Here is a 14590-nt window from a genome sequence, read left to right as displayed (position 1 = left end):
GAAGGAAGGAAGGAAGGAAGGAAGGAAGGAAGGAAGGAAGGAAGGAAGGAAAGAAAGAAAGAAAGAAAGAAAGAAAGAAAGAAAAAGAAAGAAAGAAAGAAAGAAAACCTGGAACATAACATTCCAGTGATAAGTTACAATTTTTAGCACTTAAATAATCACAATAATGGCTTTGTAATTCGTCAGATACTTACTTGCCATTGGAAAAGGCATATGCCCCAGGCCAAAGGTTGGATCTAAGGACTGCAACAGCATATTGAGGAATGAGATTTGAGGATAGCCGTGTTGTCCAAGGTGGTATATTCTGGATTTCTGTAAACCAAAGAGAAATTCAAAAGCTTAACTCTTAAATAGACAAGGATCTACTGTGTAACAGAGAAGCTCTTTTTGTAAATCTTTTTTTTTTTCAACGTTTATTTATTTTTGGGACAGAGAGAGACAGAGCATGAACGGGGGAGGGGCAGAGAGAGAGGGAGACACAGAATCGGAAACAGGCTCCAGGCTCTGAGCCATCAGCCCAGAGCCTGACGCGGGGCTCGAACTCATGGACCGCGAGATCGTGACTTGGCTGAAGTCGGACGCTTAACCGACTGTGCCACCCAGGTGCCCCTCTTTTTGTAAATCTTAAAACACACATACTTGACATAAAAATTAAACATCAGCAGCTTAACATAAAATCAGAAGGATATTTTACGAATGTTGTGGAACAACAAATTTGATTATTTATATGCATGTATGTGCGCGTGTGTGTGTCCATCTGTGCAACAGGGAAAAGTTTTACTAAGGGAGAGGAGGCCTATGAGGTGGAGAGAATATTATTTAATGACCAAATAAAAGATTAAAATTTTCTTATTATGGAAGAGGACAAGGATTACAAGCAAAAATGCCCCAGAACCGAATAGGAAGAAACAAGAATATGAAGATAGTAGTAGATTTTAAAAAGCCACAGTACCTCATATGATACTTTACTGTAACTATGTCATGTGTTTATGGCTATATTTTATGGACTGCAAAATGCAAGACAAGAATGATACGCAAGATAACTGTCAGCATTTCCAGTAAGATCTGCAGCCAATTTATTTTTCCTCCCTGCATCACTCCTCCACCCTCTGTCCAAGAAAGTTGGCAGTGAGGCCAGCTATATTTTCTATTCCCCATTATCCCAAAACACATGAAGGGGAAAGAGGAGGAAATTTTGGTTATTATCCACTTTTTATAGGTTACCAACTCCCATTTGTCATATAATATACATAGTATGTAATATATACATATATAAAAATGTACTATAGTACCTAGTATATATATATGGATGCTACACATACTATATCATATATGCATATATATATAATCTACATAGTATATATAATATACACAGTATATTATGTAATCTGTGTAAAATTACCTAAATCTTCAGAGATTGGTGTCAAAAGAGGTGGCCCCACTTCCTGTTCTGTATAGTCAGGCTCTTCTCCTTTCTCTTCTTCTTTTTCTTCATCTTCCTCTTCTTCTTCCTCCTCACTTTTTTGTATGGGGTTAAACCAATTACAGCGGCCCTGGGAATGAGTATCACAAGATTTAGTAATCTCATGAGGATCTTGAAATATTGGAATATTTATTTGGATTGAAGCAATTATCTGCAAGATGTCCTACTGTGTGGGAATTTAACCAGTCAATCGTTTATTCATTCAACATACATGCCAAGTGCTAGGTTTTTGATCGTTTATGTCTAGCAAAAAAAAAAAAAAAAAAAGAAATTGTACAATTTATTTCAGAAATTTGCCAACTTCTTAAAGTTACAGAACATGTAACATATATTTTAAAATTAGCCAAACCCCTGTGAAAAAAATAATGCATTTTACTAATTTTTCATAAATAGTTTATATGAAAGTGGTAAGGTACGATTAGTAGTAGTAATAACAAATTTTTAAATGTGATAATAAAGTCAGGTAAGGAAGCTTGGGGCTATTTTTCATTTAGTTAACTCTTATCCATAGACATATTAGAGTACCTCCTACGTAGATCAAAGTGTAAGGATTTTCTGCCTGCAGATGAGGCAGCACAGCACAGTGATTAAGAGGATGGACTCTGGATCCATTCTGCCCATTCACATCTGACCCTGTTGCTTATTGGCTATATTCTCTTTGTCACATTTTCTAAACTCTCTGTCTCAATTTCCCCATCTGTGAAATAAGGATAATATGTCTTTTATACAGTTGGGAGGATTACATGAGATAATATACAGAAAGTGCTGTTAAGAGCACCTGGCAGAAGAGGTGCTATATAGCACTGCTTGTTTTCATTTTTGTTATAATATATTATTTTTCTTGGTATAAAAGCTCCATGTATTAGAGAAATAGAATAAAACAACTGTTCCCAAAACTAAAGTACCTATCTATGTTTAACATATAAAACATAATTTCATGGGGCGCCTGGGTGGCTCCGTCGGTTAAGGATCCGACTTCGGCTCAGGTCATGATCTCACGGTTCCTGAGTTCGAGCCCCCCATCAGGCTCTGTGCTGACAGCTTGGAGCCTGGAGCCTGCTTCCGATTCTGTGTCTCCCTCTCTCTCTCTGCCTCTCCCCCGTTCGCACTCTGTCTCTGTCTCTCTCAAAAATAAATAAAACGTTAAAAAAATTTTTTTTAAAAGCACATAATTTCACAACATACATAAATCGAAATCCTTACATAACTTGTCAAATTCTCATAGAAATACTTACTTTATTTCTGTTTGGAAATAAAAATTTGTTTGAAGATCCCAGGTCTATACTACTTGGCAATTATGTAGTACCCTGTGTCGTCATTGGGTTTTTCAAAGGTTTCTTTGTCTAGGGTCTGAAGAACTTTGTTTTGTATACATTTGTACACTGTAGAGGGAATTTAACAAATATTTGCCGATTGGCTGATAGATTGAGAATTGGAAAACCCTTACCTGGGACAGAATGTGTTGCACGTGATGAACCCAATTGGATAGGGATTCCACGAGATCCATCACTTGGATGCCTTCAAAATCGGGGTTTTCTTCAAAGCTGTCTCGTCTGCCTTCTGCCTCTTCCTCCTCCTCTCCTTCCTCTTCACCAAACTGATAGAATCCCAGAGGACTGACGTGGGTCCCTGCTGAAATTCTGGCAATTTGTGCTCGTAAGTAATTGCTCTCATTTCCCGGGAAAGGTGGGTAGCTTATGATGGGAGCATCTAAACGCCCAGTGAAAAATTTCTTTATTTTTCTTGCAGTAACAACTTGTGCAGGCGTAACCGAGGGTAACTTCACCCATGGTCTTCCTGGTTCGTTGCAAACAAAATACACATATTTGTTGGCACCCGTCCTGTTTTCTTCTTTTGGTATAGCCTGTGGGGTCTTGTAAAAGGTCCTTGGTAATTGGTCTTCGTCATCTTCATCAGCTTCGCTATCTGCATCGTCCCTCTCTTCAGTTACATCTTCCTCTTCCACATCCTCTTCATCCTCTCCCTCACGGAATTCTACTTCAGCTACAATATAATTCATTTCCAGACCCAAGATCTTGCCCCAGAAACGACATCTTTGGATGGGGTGGGTGTCAGTAAGCTGCTTGAGGGCAAGAAATATGCGATAAGTCTCATCTGTGCCCAAACCAACTCCAGCTTGTTCAAAATAAAAAGCTGACTCCATTACATTTGGGAGAGCGTTTTCTGCCTGGGGATACAAATGCTGTGGTTAATGTTTTATCTATAAGAGAACTGCTTGCTTCCTGTTTCCTTTTTAAAGATCTTGGTGTTAGCTTTACTTTCTCTGGCCACCATGTCTTTGACATTTCTTGCAACATTTAGATCAAACTCTGATAATTCCTGTATGTCAATTTTTCCCTTATTACTTATAAATGTGACTTCTATTGTGTCTTACACTTGTCAATATAACAGTTGCCTTGTTATCTGTGTGTATCTTAAGTAAAGGTAATTTAAGCTACTATGAATAATAAAAATTCAACATCCTCTTTTTATAAAAAATATTTAAGTGGGCTCTTTACAATCCCGAAATAATAAAGTATAGTCTACCTCCTATATATATTTGGAAAAAATGTTTATATATGTTTGTATATGTTGCCATATTTTTATAAATAATAAATATTTATTATATACATATGGTAATCTATAGGGTAAATAAAAATCAATATAGCCCTCTATATAGGGTAATATACAAGATAAATAAAAGGAAAATATAATAAAATAAGGGCTCAGACATGACTTCCTTTGAAAACATAATTGAGTCAGATGTTTTCCCCTGCTTGCAATAAGTACTTTCGGATTTAACATAAGGAAGAAAATTTAAAAAACATTTTCATAAAAGAAATACAGAGACATGAAAAAGCAAAGTCTCAAGTAGACTGTAAGAAAACATCTGTGAGAAAGTAGAAAATAACCGTAACTAAGAGAGGGATCACTTGCAAATTTTAGACAAATTTTAGACCTTGAAGATGGAGAAATTGAGAGCACTTTGCTACTCTTACAAATGATCCGTTCTTACTTCTACTGTAATTTTGATGTCAAAATAAGCATGAAGGCTTTTTTCAATCCTCATCTCTTTCATGTTTGACATCTACTGCACCCCTCACTTGTTTTTCTTTTTTTTTAATTTGAGTGTAGTTGACACACAATGGTACATTAGTTCCACATAGACACAAAGTGATTAGACAAGTTTCTACATTATGCTATGCTCACTACAGGTGTAGTACCATCCATCACTATACATCACTATTACAGTATCATTGATGATATGCCTTATACTGTGCCTTTTATTTCTGTGACTTATTCATTCCATAACTGGAAGCCTGTATCTCCCTCTCCCCTTTACCCATTTTGCCTATGCCCCACCCCCCACTTCCCTCTGGAAACCATCAATTTGTTCTCTGCATTTATAGAACTGATTCTACTTTTTGTTTGTTTATAAATCTGTTGGGTTTTTTTTAGATTCCACGTATGAGTGAAATCATATGGTATTTGTATTTCTCATTCTGACTTATTTCACTTGGTGTAATACCTCTAGGTCCATCCATGCTGTCATAAGTGGGACAGTCTCATTATTTTTTATGGCTGTGTGATATTCCAGTGTCCTTATCCATTTGTCTTTCAGTGGACATTTAGGTTGCTTCCATACCTTGGCTACTGTAAATAGTGCTGCAATAAACATAGGGGTGCATATAGCTTTTTGAATTAGTATTTTTGCTTTCCTTTGGTAAGTACTCAGTAGTGGACTTATTGGATCATATGGTATTTCTATTTTTAATTTTTTGAGGAATCTCCATGCTGTTTTTACACTGGCTCTCACTCATGATCCTACTGTGCCTTCTGTAACTATTTATTCTTAGTCTCTAATTGGTTCCTTTTCCTTATTTGGGTCCTAAATATTGCTGTTTTCAAAATTTCAGCCATCGTTCAGTACTTTGTGATTGGCATATTCCTCCCACATTACTTCAAGTGTTATGTGGGTTGTTTAAAACCCAACTCTCTTACTCTGACTTTTCTCCCACGTTCTACACCCATGTTTCTAGCCAGTTTCTAGAAATTTCAGTTGAATAGTCTACATATACCTCAGATTAAGATTGAAGTCATGTATCTCTCAAAATCTTCTCTTTTTTTGTATATGTCCTATCTTTGCCAATAACATCACCATTCACTCAGTTTCCCAAATTAGAAAATTCCATTATCCTTGTTTCTTCTTTTGTACTTAATTAGTTACAGTCATATTGATTCTACCACCTAAAAAGCTGTTGGCATTCTTACCTCCTCTTTAGTTTATTTCTACCATATGAGTCTCCATCCTGACTACTTGTCCTGTCACAGAAGGCTCTGAATGCCCTGTTCTAATCTTTCTCTTTCTATTCTCCTCCACATTATCACCAGGGTTACCTTTCTAAACCACAAGACAGGCTATGCTATTTTCTAGTAAAAGCTTCTACTGACTTCCCATTGTGGAGAAGAAAAAACTTTCTTATCAATGCACAATGCACAAGAGCAGTCTGGCTTTATGCATCTTGTTTGCTTGGTTTTCATTGTTCCCTCATGCTTCACTTTCCCAAACATTAAATAATGTTTCCTGACTTTCTGTTGTTCTTTTTGCTCAGAATTTATTCCTTACAGTCTTTATCTCATGAAGTTCTACTTCTCCTTCATGACCCAAATGAAATACCACCTCCAGGACAATTCCCAGTAGTGGAGTTAGTCATTCCATTCTGTTTCATAGATTGTCAAAACAACATAATAACAATTGCTGCTATCCATTGAGCTCCCAGTATGTGCCAAACCCTTCATAAATAGTACTCTCCCCTTGAGTTGTTGCCATCTGATTACTCCTGAGGCTTGTAAAGGTTTAATCATTTACTCATAGTCACACAGCAAGTAAGTAATTGAGCTAGGATCCTAATTCAGATGAAATCTTCTGTTTGCCCTACCATATGAGGCTATCTCTATTGCACTAATTAAATACCTTTACAGTCCTTTTTGCTTGTTTCAGTAGACGTGAGCAACTTAAAGTCAGGAAGTTCTGTGTATATGGGTTGCCTGGGTGGCTCAGTTGGTTGGGCATCCGACTTCAGCTCAGGTTATGATCTCATGGTTTGTGAACTGGAGCCCTGCATCAGACTCTATGCTGACAGCTCAGAGCCTGGAACCTGCTTGAGATTCTGTGCCTCCCTCCCTCTCTCTGTCTGCCCCCTCCCCTGCTTGTGTTTTCCCTCTCAAAAATAAACATTTAAATACATTTCTGTGCAGGGGCGCCTGGGTGGCTCCGTCAGTTAAGCGTCTGACTTCGGCTCAGGTCATGATCTCGCGGTCCCTGAGGTCGAGCCCCGCATCGGACTCTGGACAGCTCAGAGCCTGGAGCCTGTTTCAGATTCTGTGTCTCCCTCTCTCTCTGCCCCTCCCCTGTTCATGCTCTGTCTCTCTCTGTCTCAAAAATAAATAAACGTTAAAAAAATTAAAAAAAAAATAAATACATTTCTGTGCATATCATTTCATGTGTGTATCTTTTTCACGTGTACCTGGCGTGCAGTAGGTAGTCACAATGTTTGTGAATTAATGGGTAAATGAATAAATGAATGCTAAAACTAGGAACAGGAATTCTGATGTGGTCAAAGACAGTAATAGAAGCACGAACACTCTAAACATTAAGTTGGCATTCCAACTTAATGAGTTAATGAGTTGGTCACAAAGCTCACATTTCAGTGCTTCCAAGATCTATGTGTCTTTCTATTCCTGCATCTTTCTACTCTTTGAGATAGAACTTTTAATCTTCATCTCATGGCTCAGCTATTCCTGGCCCTAAAACCAATCCTACTCTTCCTTAGGAAGAATTTATGAAATCTGGTTAAAGAGCTCAAGTTCCAGGACCAAAACACCTTGTTTGTGTTCTCACCCCTAGTTTCCCTAGTTTTAGGATGCAGACCCCTACTTTGTAATACTGTGCCTATAGATGGCCCAATGCCCCATTCTAATAGTGGAGTCTGACTTCTCTTTAATAAGCTCCTCCATAACAGTGTCTACCTATCTGCTTAATCCCTGCATACTGATTGCCCCCAGACTTATCATCACTGTATGTGGCTATTTAACCCCATGTTTGGCGTAAGATATTTTCAGAAAAGGTGCAGCCGATGTCAACTCCTTGGCACCTATCACCTGTTCCTTCTGAGTGCCCTGTATCCCACTGTGTCAGGTTGGATCCCCACACAAAGGTTGCAGAGCCCTAGATGGTGTACCTACTGTCTAGATCCCTCCCTCCTATCTTTTTCCTGACTGAACTTTCCATCCTTTTCTGAAACTATCTTACACCAAACATCAAATTTGCAAGTATATAGGCAGATTTAAGTAGTCTAGTGGTTAACAAAACATGGAATCTCAGTAGATGTATAGTGTAAATTACTCAGTAGTATAAATGACAAGCATATGGACATACAGGAAACAGCATGCTTGATACTATTTAAAAATATTTGGAGCTAAAATTTCTGTAGTACAACTAATTTTATTCTCTAATGATAATTTTTTATCTCTGTCACCAGCTTTCTCTGTAAATATTTTCAACGCTTTGTCTATAGAGATTAAAATAACTATCTTATCCCTCTCCCCTCGTATCATGCCTCATTGATGTAACATGCATAATATCAAGACATAATATGAGGAAGTTGCCTTGGAAAAGAATGCAAATGACATTAGAGGTACTTCTAATTATTCTAGTAAATTAAAGGGGAAAATATGCAACTTGTTTTAAAGTCCAATTTTAAACTATCTGACATTAATTAATTCATTTAATAAATTAATAAGAAACAGCTATAGACCCAGATCTGTCCCAGGTACTTTGGAGGATATAAAAGATGAAGAGATCATTTTCTCTGACATCAAGGAGCTCAACCCCACAAACATATAACAAACAACTAACCCTGTGAAACACAATGTAAAAAAATCAGAAAGTGTAACAGGGAAATGTATGGTGTGAAATGAGGTTACACATACTATTTAGGAAACTATAAAAGACAGTTGATATGAATTTAAACCCACACCCACTCATCTGAAATAAAACTCTAAGACTGAGCTATTCAAATTTACAGCAGTGACTTACTATTTCATCTTCTAGTTCTTGGTCAGCTCCTTCCAAATTTCCCTGGAGAAAAAGAGCCCTTTGCTTCTCTGCTATCTCATATGTTGGAAGCATCTCATTCTCATTTTGGAGTGTATCTAATTTTTTCCTAAAATGTCCCATCTTCACATCTTGGCTGATACTTTCAATGATATCCACAGCATTTTCCGGACGCTCATCTAAGACCTTGGCAAGCATATCAGAAAGATGATCATACCTACCCGAAAAGAGAAAATTCCAGATAATATCCTTGTCAAAAAGCCTTTGAAGAAGCATCACATGCAGATTCAGTTAGTTGGTTTCTAGGAAACTTCAAGAACTCAAAGCCTTCAGATATCGTAAATAGATAAACACCGTTAATTTCACCACTGCCAGAAAGAACCTATGCTAGAATTTTGCTTAAGAAATGCCTCCGATGTGATATCAATATTTAACTTATTAAAACACATATTATGGCAAGGTACATATTTTGCATCAGATACATTTTCACATTTTATTTGATTTGAAATCTCTTAGTTATATATTTAAGAGATTAACCTTATTTTACATTTTTTCCCCTTAACTTCTTTTTCATCCCCTTTCCCCTACACTCATCAAATCCAATTTGATTTCTAAATCCTGTTGACTCTTAAATATGTTCTCTTCCTTTCCATTTCCTGGACCAATTATCTACTTCAGTGGTTTTTAGACCTATAAGAAATACATTACATATTGCAACCCTTCCCCACACACAATTGAAAAATGTCATCAAATATTATTCATCTTTATTAAAATGTGATGTACTCTAACACTTTTGTCCTATTCTATTAAAAACAGAGCCCTAAGGGGGCACCTGGGTGGCTCTGTCGGTTAATCCAACTTTGGCTCAGGTCATGCTCTCACGGTTTGTGAGTTCGAGCCCCACGTCGGGTTCTGTGCTGACAGATCAGAGCCTGAAGCCTGCTTCAGATTCTGTGTCTCCCTCTCTTTCTGCCTCTCTCCAGCTTGCATTCTGTTTCTCTCTCTCATAAATAAACAAACATTTAAAAACAACAACAACAACAACAACAACAACAACACCGTCCTAGGTACTTATTTCATAACTGAATTAGTGAAACTGCCTAAAAGTGGTTAATTCATTACATTTTATACTGCTCAGGTGTGTTTTTTCAAATACCAGATTTTCTGTGTGAATTTACTAGTTAAGAGCAAAAAATGTCTGTCAAAGTACTCTTCAGTTAGATAGAAATTCTTTTGTCCAATTTGCAAACTTGCCTGAATTTCTCCTCTGGCAGATAAGGATTACATCTCGCCAGTTTCATTTCTAATAATTAGCTCAATTAGAATGTCTGCCCCAGTTAGGTAAATCTACTCAAAATCAGTTCACATAGTTGTTAAGTCCTAACCTGAGAGCTTTTGCTTGCTATGTGCCATATATATAATTTCTCTCAAGAATCATTTAAAACATATTTTGTCCTTGAGGACTTATCACTCTAGTCATTCCTGAAAACCATTCAATGGGTTTCTCTGAGATCACCGATCCACTGCTATGCAATTGTGTAGATGATCTATTTCCCACTCAGCAACTGCATTAGGTTCTTACGTGGCCAAAACTAAGTTTTTGATGTTGTTGTTTTAATGCATCCTCTCCCTTATTAAAGTGAAACAAAATAGATACTCAATAACTGCCCACTTTCTACTAGTTGCCCGTAGCTATTATTTTTCATTTTTTCTCTATATCTTTATTTATCTAATGGGTCTCAGGAATATCGAAGAAAAAATATGCAGATTATGTGGGCAACCAATGTGAAGGGCCATTTAAAAATACATGTGAAGAATAAATCCTTCTTTCCCAAAATATTGCTATTCTTGTAGGTGAACAGAAATGGAGTTTGTTTAAAACTTCATCATGCTTGGCACAAAAACAGACACATAGACCAATGGAATAAAATAGAAACCCCAGAACTAGACCCACAAACGTATGGCCAACTCATCTTTGACAAAGCAGGAAAGAACATCCAATGGAAAAAAGACAGTCTCTTTAACAAATGGTGCTGGGAGAACTGGACAGCAACATGCAGAAGGTTGAAACTAGACCACTTTCTCACACCATTCACAAAAATAAACTCAAAATGGATAAAGGACCTGAATGTGAGACAGGAAACCATCAAAACCCTAGAGGAGAAAGCAGGAAAAGACCTCTCTGACCTCAGCCGTAGCAATCTCTTACTCGACACATCCCCAAAGGCAAGGGAATTAAAAGCAAAAGTGAATTACTGGGACCTTATGAAGATAAAAACCTTCTGCACAGCAAAGGAAACAACCAACAAAACGAAAAGGCAACCAACGGAATGGGAAAAGATATTTGCAAATGACATATCGGACAAAGGGCTAGTATCCAAAATCTATAAAGAGCTCACCAAACTCCACACCCGAAAAACAAATAACCCAGTGAAGAAATGGGCAGAAAACATGAATAGACACTTCTCTAAAGAAGACATCCGGATGGCCAACAGGCACATGAAAAGATGTTCAGCGTCGCTCCTTATCAGGGAAATACAAATCAAAACCACACTCAGGTATCACCTGACGCCAGTCAGAGTGGCCAAAATGAACAAATCAGGAGACTCTAGATGCTGGAGAGGATGTGGAGAAACGGGAACCCTCTTGCACTGTTGGTGGGAATGCAAATTGGTGCAGCCGCTCTGGAAAGCAGTGTGGAGGTTCCTCAGAAAATTAAAAATAGACCTACCCTATGACCCAGCAATAGCACTGCTAGGAATTTATCCAAGGGACACAGGAGTACTGATGCATAGGGGCACTTGTACCCCAATGTTCATAGCAGCACTCTCAACAGTAGCCAAATTATGGAAAGAGCCTAAATGTCCATCAACTGATGAATGGATAAAGAAATTGTGGTTTATATACACTATGGAATACTACGTGGCAATGAGAAAAAATGAAATATGGCCTTTTGTAGCAACGTGGATGGAACTGGAGAGTGTGATGCTAAGTGAAATAAGCCATACAGAGAAAGACAGATACCATATGGTTTCACTCTTATGTGGATCCTGAGAAACTTAACAGGAACCCATGGGGGAGGGGAAGGAAAAAAAAAAAAAAAAGAGGTTAGAGTGGGAGAGAGCCAAAGCATAAGAGACTATTGAGAACTGAGAGCAAACTGAGGGTTGATGGGGGGTGGGAGGGAGGAGAGGGTGGGTGATGGGTATTGAGGAGGGCACCTTTTGGGATGAGCACTGGGTGTTGTATGGAAACCAATTTGACAATAAATTTCATATATAAATAAAAAAAAAAAACTTCATCATGCTTCCTTAATATTTGTTCAGTATTGAAACTCCTGGAGAATGAGTCAGGATAAAAATATTATTGCTTACTAGGCAGCTGGGTTGTAACTGGAATTCTTGATTTGCTCCAGTAGGGCCATATATGCCACTGAATTGAGGACTCTAAGTCCAAATTTTATTTTATTTTTCAGGCTTTAATATAAAGTCTGCTTGTGCTTTATTTATAGTTCTTCAGGCAAAATATTGCATTGGTTTTTTAAGAGGTCCACATCTGAAAATGCCTTTGTGTCAAATTATAAAATGTGAATTTTAATTCATAGTTATAGCTTTTTCAATTTGGGAGGTTTAATAATTTGTTTTAATAGAATGGCAGAAAAGGAGGAAGCAATTCTTTTTTGTACGCTAATTTTATTCAACAGAGCAAAACCAATGTCAGATCTTGTATTTTAGTAAAAGACTGTTTCAATTGCAACAAAAACAATATTTTTCATGGCTGTCAAATAAGAATTGCATATAAGAGATAGAGTTAAAGTCATTTTCACCAAATGGTTTTTAACTGCAGGCTCTAAAATACTTAGAAGACAATAGTGAATATTATAGAAGATATTACCTCAGAGACTTGGCATTTGGAAATAAAATAAAATTTGATATTTAATTAATATCGGTTCTAAAATAATTCCATAAAGGAAAATTTTCCATTTTTATGTTTGTGTTCAGTTTTAAATTTTAGTTAACTAACTCTCAAGTATGTATGATTTTTTCTGGAATTTTAACAAAGTTTGTAAATTTATGCTTGTTATTTAACCCAGACAATTATGACAATAAGTTCAAATGAGAAATTCAAGTAGAATAACCACTAAGGATAAATCACATCCTTGAAGCTTAGTAAATTATAGTTTAAAAACTGTACTTTAGAAGAAATATTTTAAAGTGTCAATCTCAGGTTTGGGGCAAGATTTCTCACATTAAATAAAGAATTCTTCAGACTTAAAATTATTGTGATCGATTCTTCTAGTTTATCCAGGACTGAGGGTTTTCTCGGGATACAGAATATTCAGTGCTCAAATCAAGACAGTTCTGAGATAAGTGAGATAATTGGCGATCCACTCCCTATCACTGGTAGACAATTACTTTTTATAAAAGCATCTTGGAGAGATTCTTGGACTTCACTATCTTCATCATCTCTGTAAACCCAAGATTCCATAACTCCTAGGTTTTATTTCTGTGTGCCAAGGGTTTGTAAAGAAATGAAAAGAATTGCTACCAAAGACCTATTTTGAGTCCTGTGATGCAAAGAGTTATTAAGCCACCAACTCTCTCCTACCAATGCAAACTTTTCAAATACATTTCCATTCACCCACAGAAACAAAGTCTCATACACAGATACTCACACCCCCTTTTCTTTGCCAAATCCACACACACACACACACACACACACACACGCACCCCCCCCCCCCCCCCCCTTAACCCTTTAGGACTTACAAATTTAAGCCAGACTTGCTACTAGTCTTCTGTAAGTAAGCCTTAGCACTCTGAATGGTGATCTCAAGCATGCTGGGGGCCAGTTCAGAGACCCCAGGTTCAGCGTAATCCAGATCATAGTTACTGTTTGAGTCTTCGTCCTGAAAGATGTTAAATCTCAGCTCTTTTTGTTTAGAGTTGTTATAGTTCACATCCTCTGGTCCATACAGGTGATGTTTGGTTTGCTGAGACTGTCGGAAGGTGCTTCCCTCTGATTGGAATGTGTGAGAAGCAGTCGATTCTCCTTTATCAGACGATTGTTCCAAATGGTGGAAGTGAGGTGTCCCAGCTTCGGGATTCACACTAGCGGTTTTGTCTGACTGCCATGGCACTGCAAGGTCCTGTCTGGCCAGAGCCGGGGGAGAAGGAGTGTAAGAGGCCTCCTGTGGAGGGGAAGGTGGATATGATGCACCTGGTCCTGTGAGGTCATCCAGAGGGATGCTGGCTCTGGACTGTGGGCTCTGAGGAGGGCTTCTGGGTTGGGGTCCAGTTTCCAGCCCCTGCTCCAATTCCAAGGGCTCAGATAACCCAGACTCAAGACCTTGGGAAGAAGCTGCTGTTACTTCTTCCCATGGCTGCCCTGCTTCCCTTGGATCTTGGTTTGCTTTTTCTCGCTTCGGGGACGTCGAGTCTTCCATGGAAAGAGTCAAGAAAAAAAAATTCTGGATGAAGGAGGAGTGCAGATATGGAAAGAGGCAACGCAGGGCAGTCGCTTTGCTGAGGTCAGTTAAAGGATTTCAGGGTCCCAACTGCTCAGCAAGTTACAGCGTCCCATCTCCTTAGCAACCCAGGCAAGGAAGGGTTTCTCCTCTAAGAGAAACAATGCACACCAGTTGCCAGGATTCTAGGGAGGAGACCAAGTAAAATTAAAAACTAGATTTGTGATTTGGTGGAGCATCTGCTCCTCTTCCTACCGCAGCCAATCCGACCTGCAGTTGACCAGTCTTGGTTGGAAACCTGAGAACCGGTCTGGCGCAGCAGGAGCAAAGAAGGAGGAGCCTCGAGTCCTGATCCAGCGCTGGAGAACTTTCAGGATCTGAATGTTGCTCGGAAAGGGGGGAGTCGTGCATTCCTGGAGAAAGAATGCATTTACAGAATGCGCGCGCACGCAGCCGCGCGCGCGAGTGTGTGTGTGTGTGTGTGTGTGTGTGTGTGTGTGTGTGTGTGTTTGGCAGAGAGACCCAG

At 38.3% G+C, this 14590-nt stretch overlaps 1 protein-coding gene across 4 annotated transcripts in view; it reads right to left on the bottom strand.

Annotated features, from left to right (window-relative positions):
- The window catches only part of RSPH4A (radial spoke head component 4A), a 41554-nt gene extending 27340 nt beyond the window's left edge, over nucleotides 1-14214 (bottom strand). For 3 of the 4 annotated variants that reach the window (XM_040474458.1, XM_040474456.1, XM_040474457.1), the window contains exons 1-5: nucleotides 13367-14214; nucleotides 8583-8817; nucleotides 2931-3671; nucleotides 1403-1553; nucleotides 195-312 (exon numbers count right to left, since the gene is read on the bottom strand). In XM_040474458.1, coding sequence (XP_040330392.1) covers nucleotides 195-312; nucleotides 1403-1553; nucleotides 2931-3671; nucleotides 8583-8817; nucleotides 13367-14043 — 1922 coding nt within the window. In that variant the 5' untranslated portion in view covers nucleotides 14044-14214. The remainder of the gene's footprint in view (nucleotides 1-194; nucleotides 313-1402; nucleotides 1554-2930; nucleotides 3672-8582; nucleotides 8818-13366) is intronic. The other variant, XM_040474459.1, reaches the window with a different exon arrangement.
- Between the last annotated feature and the right edge of the window lie 376 nt (nucleotides 14215-14590).

The sequence above is a fragment of the Herpailurus yagouaroundi genome, unplaced genomic scaffold, assembly GCF_014898765.1.
Source record: "Herpailurus yagouaroundi ecotype Mexico unplaced genomic scaffold, PumYag 139, whole genome shotgun sequence".
NCBI classification, from domain to species: Eukaryota; Metazoa; Chordata; class Mammalia; order Carnivora; family Felidae; genus Herpailurus; species Herpailurus yagouaroundi.
The sequence above is the reverse complement of the archived record's forward strand: the minus strand, read 5'-3'. Positions and strand labels throughout refer to the sequence as shown.